General features: G+C 32.9%; 1 protein-coding gene across 1 annotated transcript in view; it reads right to left on the bottom strand.

Annotated features, from left to right (window-relative positions):
- Positions 1 to 1,895: 1,895 nt before the first annotated feature.
- The window catches only part of LOC106462601 (probable tRNA pseudouridine synthase 1), a 14,321-nt gene continuing 7,681 nt past the window's right edge, over positions 1,896 to 8,535 (bottom strand). Inside the window, exons 4-7 of the mRNA XM_022389920.1 lie at positions 7,597 to 7,678; positions 5,577 to 5,786; positions 4,851 to 4,907; positions 1,896 to 2,171 (exon numbers count right to left, since the gene is read on the bottom strand). Coding sequence (XP_022245628.1) covers positions 1,984 to 2,171; positions 4,851 to 4,907; positions 5,577 to 5,786; positions 7,597 to 7,678 — 537 coding nt within the window. The 3' untranslated portion in view covers positions 1,896 to 1,983. The remainder of the gene's footprint in view (positions 2,172 to 4,850; positions 4,908 to 5,576; positions 5,787 to 7,596; positions 7,679 to 8,535) is intronic.

Raw genomic sequence — 8,535 nt, 5'->3', positions numbered from 1 at the left:
TAGGCCTAAGTTCGATAAAGAGATAAAGTAACACTGTAACCTGTGTATGGTTTTTTTTTAACTTCAGTTTAGTTAGGACTAAACTATACTGTACTTAATACTATCGATAAATAAACTTATAATGTTATTCTACGACTTAACGTCAAATCCTTTTTTAAAAACTTTGATAAGTTTTTAATATTCTGTTGTACAAAATGGTTAGTAAAGTATATTTACATTCCCCTTTTGTTGTTACTTCTTGTTCCATACAGCAATTGTAGCGACTTGATCACTGAGCTTTGCAGCTCTCTGCCGCAGGCAGACTGTTTGTCGTCGAGTGAATAATGCGCATGCGCGGTTTTTCTCTACTATAGGGTATTATATGATTTTATCGTATAACAGCATGCGAGTTTGAAGGTTTTATACTCACACAGAGAAATTGGCACAAATATACAAAACTAGTGCGTAAACATTGAACATTAGAGCACCCAAATATTAATATGTAATCTTTTTGTTGTCGTCAGCATTGTTTATGATATACAGAGAGTTGAGTACGTCAAATTAAGGCAGGTTTGGATACTGAAATCAGTAAGTCACGTGACAACCATAGTCAATATAAAATCGCGGTGAAATGGCGCTTATCATATATTCGAGATCGGTCGTTTATTAGTCCCAGAATCTATAGAAAGGCCTCGTCGGCATTACATATGACAGATGTAGTGTGGTTGACATATTACAACATATTCATCTTTGCTTCCACTCATAAGTTCTTAGAATTCGTAAACTACAACATATTAAATTGAAATTATGTTTTAGTTATTTTGAGCATTAACTGATTCTTGGGGCCCAAATTCTGAATCTTTTCGGCAGCTAGCAATGCCCCTGAGTAGTGTAATGACACCAAAAACTGGTAAATTTGGGGAATGGCATGTATTAGCTCTTTCCGACAGAAAATATTTAGGCTATTAAATAGTAAAGATGTGTTCAGATCTGAGATTTATAATTTTCGTGATTGGGATACTCCTTGTACTTAATGGCATTGTAAAGTGAGGAACATGGATCAAGTTGGTGACCCAGGACCATCCAGAAAAAGACCTTCAACAAGTCATACCCCAGCTGTTGTAACATGTGAGAATACATTTACACAAAGGTTAGTTGTGAAAGCTGTCCACATGTACCAAGCAACAGAATGCAACATATTCAAGAAGGATCTCAGTCTAGAAAAGTGACATAAGTCACTTACACACAAGTTGCTTCCATGGCATATCCGTTCAGCCATGCGTACCTCAAGCAGCTGGAGAATTAAAAAGGATCTTTATGCTATTCCATATAACAACATACTGGTCAAGTAGCTGAACACAACACCTACAGATATAAGTGGAACTGAAATAAACACTGAGACACAATCATCCTTGTGTATTAGATGAATTATAGAAAGCTACAAGAAGGAGGGGTGTACTTTGGACATGACAGCCTTGTAATAGAGCTTCTTGAAATGGAATTATAATTCAGGACTTTAGCTAAAATACACGTAATCAGATTGAGCAACTGGATGTGGTAACATGGATTGTAATGATGTGACAATGGTCCAAACTCATTCCACAATATAGTCAACTCAACAAATCAAACCCATTTGCTAATGTGATAATACACAGGAATGCCTCACTTTTTTGAGGGGTGGGTGGGGTATACTCAATCATTTTATCAGTCTAACATAGATTCTAATAGTAAATGTTTAAACACTAAAAGAAAAAAAAAATGGAGTGGGCTCATTCCCCTTAGGTGTTTACGATAATATCTATTGGTGTTTAAACAACTCCAGTTACCAAACATTTATTTTTTTTTGAGAAAATGTATATATACAGATGAATCAAAATATTTGTGTTTTATAGAATAGATTGGCTATGCAACAGATATTATATATTAAAGTTAATACAATTTTATTATTAACATTTATTCACACATACATGACCAAACAAAAAAAAATTTTAGTCCTAAGTACATTCAAGATTCATTATCTGTCATCTGATTTTTTGTTGTAATGAAATATTTTTCACACATCTCATTTGCTTTGGTCACAGCTTCCATCACTTCTGTGTACGACCATTGGTACTGACGGAGGGCATCTTTCACTGTAAACGGCCCATGCTGTGTCCTCTCTAGCTCCGCCACGTGAGCACAGCTGCCCAATGCTAAACAAAAATGAACACTGATACAAAAACAAACAATTTCAAATAATTCAGTTTGAATATTTCAAGAAATGATGCTGAAAATGTAAACCCTCTTTTACTTTTTTCATATTTTGGTGTTCCAAAACCATCATCTTTATGGCTAATCACAAACGGATTACAGACTTTAAAAAAATACTTTTACAGTCCCAAACCATCTATTATTATACTTCACACTGCAATTTGAGTCAGTACAAAGTTATAACATGTACAAGACTGATTTATCTGACAATTCTTTAAATGTTTTTCTCGACAATTATTCTTTAACTGTAACCGTCATTAATTATTCAATGAGACTATTAAAGGCTGACGTGTTTAAATTTAAATAATATAAAAAGCTGTATACATATTTACTTCATTTACTTCTCAGGAGCATAATGTTTCCTCAAAAATTGTTGTATCCGATGACATTATGTCACGATATTGTACTTACATTGTTGTATTGTGTTCCAATCACATTGTATGATTGAATTGATCAAACTGTAGACACCTACCCCTTGATTGTTTGTTTGGTTGGTTGTAATTAAGCACAAAGCTATACAATGGGCTATCTGTACTCTGCCCACCATGGGTATTGAAACCTGGTTTCTAATGGTATAAGACTGCAGACATACAACTGTGCCACTAGGAAGCTTAATCAATACTTGTCAACTTATAAGGATTATATGTTACTATTTTGTTCCCTCATTATCAAACCTGTGATGTTTGTCAAAAAAAAATATGAAATTCAGTTTATCCAGCTCTGATAACCCAGTATTTAAATCAGGATACAGGCATTTTTCACATATGTGCTATACATATTAAACTATACCAGTGTGGTGAGTATCCAATATCAAGGAAAACTTTCTATCTGTCTGTGAATGCATCTCCTCCCAAACGAGTTGACCGATGCAGATCAAACTTGGCGTGTTAATTTATTAGTTCAAAATCAAACCAAACTCATATTACACTTTCCCATACGTTGAAAAATAAAAATATTTCATAGAATAACCCCTTATATCGTTACTGCAGTAGCTATTATAAATAGCCCAGTTTGAAGAAAACTCACACCACAACAAAATTCTACAAGTTAAAGACTGAAGTTAAATTTTTGGCTTGTTTACCAAAATATACAGTAATAAAATATCCAGCTACAATGTACAGAATAAAGATATTGCTACTGTTTAACTTTCCCGCTCTTTTCTGATTCACAACATTTAACTTATGGTTTATACTAGGGTTACAAAAAAGCAATTAAGCCTGAATTGGAGAAGTATTTCATAATTAAAGTATTTTAGAACACTCCTTACTTCTCGATGTAGATGTTTTCCATAGAAGCAAAATTCAAGATTTTTATCAAAGGTAATGCATTAAATGTACCATATTGAGACAGTAGAAATCTTGACCACATCTCTACTGTGAAATGAGCTGCTTTGAACAATAAGTGATGCAGAGATTTTGCTCATTTTTAGCCAACTTGTGCGAGTTTTCTGCATTTTAAAGAGAAAAAAAACGACAGAGGAATGCAGTCTCCTGCAAAACCTTTAAGTTAAGATATTTAAAGTGCATTACAATAGCTTTAAAAAGAAAGCCCATTATGGCCTGAGAGTTCACTTTTACTTATAGACTTTCATCAGATCTGTTGGACTATCACCAAGGGCAGAGCTTGGTATCCAATTTGCTTTTCAAAAAAATTAGTCAAACTGCACGTCTAATTAATTCTTAAATCTATCCCCTGTCATTGAGTTACATCAGTTTTGGGTATTCAGACCCTTCATCAGTAACCTTGACTAGGTTCCAACTCAAATACACTATCAAACCTTTTGTAGTGATGAAATTTCCAGCCTCCCAATCATGTCTACGGTAATAATAATAATAAAGAAGAACCCACCTTTAAAAATTACATGTTAAAGACTACTTCCTGTAGGAGAATGAAATTTCGTCACAGACACATTGAGAATTGTAAGTCCTATTCAGAGAATGTTAGAGCACATTACAGGGTGTTTTAAACACTATACTCACACTTTATCTGAATAGGACTTATAGTTCTCATTGTTAACCCAGTAGCTTTGTTTAAGGATAGGTTACTTACAACAGTGTTTAAAACACCCTGTTGTCAGTAGCCTATCCTGAAAATGAAGCTAGTGTTAACAGCGAGGGTACTCTATTGAAGAAACAATGCATTTTAATCTGTATAGCTAAGAACATAGTCAAATGTAATTTTACTAGCTATGCTCCTTAACAGTTTGATCTTTCGTTTTGCTCTAAAAGGGTAGCTTGCTCTGATGTGAAGTTAATATTAATTGCATGTTCCGGACAGCATTCACTGACCTTTCAAACGTCCTGCACAATGACACCTTTGATTACAAAAGTGCTCAAACCTTTGAGTCATATTATTTTAAATTTCAAAACTTTGATTAAGAAAGTTATTCAATCTTTGCATCATTTTTTGTGGGTGGCATTTTACAAATGTTCCCAAGCCTTTGTGTTATTTTTATAGTATGATAACATGATTAGCATAATTAAAATATGATATATTATTTCATCAAATTTGTTGTTACAAACAATCATAACTTTAACTACGTCTTAAAAATATTTGCATTATCCTAATGAACTGAAAAATACACAATATTACAAATCTAACTGCATGTATAATTTACTTACCAAGTCCTAGATCGTGAACCAAACTCCGGACGTAGAACCCTCCACCACAATGGATATCTAAGGTAAAATGTTTATGTATATATATATTTTTACTAGAAACTTGTTAATACGTGAACATTATGTCAACCACTTAAAGAAAAGAAATAAATTCTCTTTAAGATATGTGATAAAATGAACATAGAAACCAAACATAGAAAAGTGACAAAAACTAGTTCCCTACTAAATAAAAAACATAAAATTACTGGAAATACTCTATGGAAAAGTACAATACGTGGTCATTGTTACGGCCAAATAAATGTCAAGGCATCGGCAGTCTCAATTAAAATTCATTTAACAAAAATGTTAATGTATATTTTCTTATTGAGATTGTAACCAGGTTTTTTGTACTTACAGTTGCCTACCAAAGATACGTCTCTCTCTCTCTCTCATCAATCTGTTAAGTCAAAGTACACTTTTTTAACTTTTGTGCTTTACAACTAAAATAACTATGAGATAAAAAATGTTAAGCATTCTATTACATTCTTATCCATAAGAGTAATGATACATCTGGCCATTTATTTTCAGACAAGTACTTCAACTTGCAGACACGGTGCACTACTTTTCCATCTTATAGTTTAATTTCATTTCTGTTATAACTTCACCATTGGATGATTAGCCACTGAGAAACATATCTGACATCGGATATTAATAAAAGTTTCTATGGTTTTAAAAGCATTTCCAACTTACCAAGAGAGAAGTATGGGGGGTTAAATTCCCTGCAAGATATGCTGTGACAATGAACGTATCTAGGTTCGGGAGAAACATCAATTCCATTTCCAATCAGGTCAGAGAATCTAATTCTGTCAAGTTTCAGGGCACAGTATGGAGGTGGTTTCTGCAGTATTTTCCCTTCAAACTGTTTTATTGCATCCCCAATCATTTCTTTTGTAACATTATCTGGAAACAAATCACTGAAAACAGAGTTACTTCGAAGAAGGTTGAATTCCATCAATCCATACCCTTTTCCTGAATGTAGTCAACATTTTTCAAAGCTCACATAGACATATTTCGCACTTTAAAAACTTAAGTGTTTATTTGAGTATAACAACTATGACAAACACCATGTTTATGTTTAGTATGTTTACGTCAAACTGTCAACAATCATGAAAAGACTTAATCTCTGTCTAATTTGTCAGTTTAAAATAATTCTTGAACTTTAAAAGCTTTTCAAAACCCATTATCATTAAAAACATTAATTACTAAAAACAATTAGGAATAAACCCACTATCGTTAACATTTTTAAATTACTAAGGAAAGAGCTATTACTTTAAGGCACATGAGACGTTAGATCAAAATCATATGTTTGTGTATAATGCACGAGCCGTTCAATCAAATTAATGTTTGTATATAACACACACGGGGCATTAGATCAAAATAATATGTTTGTGTATAATGCACGAGGCATTCAATCAAAATAATGTTTGTATATAACACACATGGGGAGTTAGATCAAATTAATGTTTGTATATAACCCACATGGGGCATTAGATCAAAATCATATATTTGTGTATAATGCACATGGGGAGTTAGATCCAAATCATGTGTTTGTGTATAATGCACGAGGCATTCAATCAAATTAATGTTTGTATATAACCCACATGGAGCATTAGATCAAAATCATATATTTGTGTATAATACACATGGGGCATTAGATCAAAATCATGTGTTTGTGTATAATGCAAGAGGCGTTCGATGAAAATCATGTTTGTGTATAGTGCAAGAGGCTTTCAATCAAAATCATATGTTTGTGTATAATGCACATGGGGAGTTAGATCAAATTAATGTTTGTATATAACACACATGGGGCATTAGAACAAAATCATATGTTTGTGTATAATGCAAGAGGCATTAGATCAAAATCATATGTTTGTGTATAATGCAAGAGGCGTTCAATCAAAATCATATGTTTGTGTATAATGCAAGAGGCATTAGATCAAAATCATATGTTTGTGTATAATGCAAGAGGCATTAGATCAAAATCATATGTTTGTGTATAATGCACGAGGCGTTCAATCAAAATAATGTTTGTATATAACACACATGGGGCATTAGATCAAAATCATATGTTTGTGTATAATAAAGTATCATTTTCTTATGCTTGCATACAGTGCTGTCTACAAGCAAAAGTTACAAAAATGGCAGTGGGCACATTTTAATAAACCCCAACACCAAACTTAACACTCTTGATATCAGCACCGTTTCAATAGTTTCTATGCAAGATTATAAATAAAAGCAAAAACAAACCTCTTGTCGGAACCATACTTACTAAAGAAATAATTTATATCCCTAACAAAATAATACAATGACTTTTTGTATACTGTGTGTACACATTTACTGTTCTTGTTACTTTATTATGATACCTACGTCTCAGATGCACAATAAAGGTTTACGTTTCCCACAATACAATTAAAGTCAAGAGTTCTTAGATTTCTCTATTGGTTCTTATCACATATCTGATGATAGTCTATCCAGACAGACAGCCGGATCTGTAAACATACCAGCTGAATTAGAGTGGGTAGGCGGGTTGTGCGTACAGATTTTTATTGTCTTGTTTCTCACCACTAATCAGAATATACATTTATGCAATTTTATGCTTACCCACATATTCACAGTATATATGTTTTTAAAACCCTAACACAACCTCTGTAAGCACGGCAGCAAATCTCAGAAATCCAAAATAGAAATGTTGTCTTCAGAGAATACGTACCAAAAGGTTTTTCCCCAATGATTTTCCCACTTGTATCGTATGTGTCAGTTGATATTCCCAGACAACCAACAGCACTGTACTTCTGTAACATATACAATACATATATATAAAAAACAAAACAGATGAACAAAAGAACAGAAAGCTCCTAAAATCTCTTGGGACCACTACACTCTCAAAACATCTAACCATATATATCGCTTTCAGTTTTTTTAAGTTGGTTTTTATAAAATTTTAGAAAGATTTAAATAATCATCATTTACAACATCATCAAGTAGATTACTATGGAAACAACAATTTGTTTTAGGGAAGAACGATGTTTTTTTTTATTAATTGAAAGATTTTATATAGCCCATGGGAACTTTCTACACGTACGACTTTCATGTAAATGGTATTTAATATTACCTTAAAAAATATCAACTTTCTTTAACAGGTAAATTTGGTTTGAAGAAATAAAAAAAAGAGTAAAGTGTGTCCTTTTTTAATTAGTGCAGGACTTTCACTGCCCCCCTATTTTCTAACTTTTTCACACACACACCCCTAACTACAGTTTTAGTCAAAAACTCTTACTTTCCCTATTTTGAGGTGGAAAGGGTTTGTGCGTTACCTTTTCACGTTATTCATTGTAGATGAAACCTTTTGAACAACAATCTAGCTGATTCCGATATTCCAGATGTTATTGAGGAGGTTTATTCAAGTGTCCTTGGTATTTAAAGAATTTAGTACGTTTATTGTATGAAACAAGTAAAAACATAACAAACCTGAACTTCTAGGAAAGATACTGATATGTGTATCAAACAAGTACAAACATGACAAACCTCTAGGAGAGATACTGATATGTGTATCAAACAAGTACAAACATAACAAACCTCTAGGAGATACTGATATGTGTATCAAACAAGTACAAACCTGAACTTCTAGGAGAGATACTGATTTGTGTAA

Source organism: Limulus polyphemus, unplaced genomic scaffold, assembly GCF_000517525.1.
Source record: "Limulus polyphemus unplaced genomic scaffold, Limulus_polyphemus-2.1.2 Scaffold1205, whole genome shotgun sequence".
NCBI classification, from domain to species: domain Eukaryota; kingdom Metazoa; phylum Arthropoda; class Merostomata; order Xiphosura; family Limulidae; genus Limulus; species Limulus polyphemus.
The sequence above is the reverse complement of the archived record's forward strand: the minus strand, read 5'-3'. Positions and strand labels throughout refer to the sequence as shown.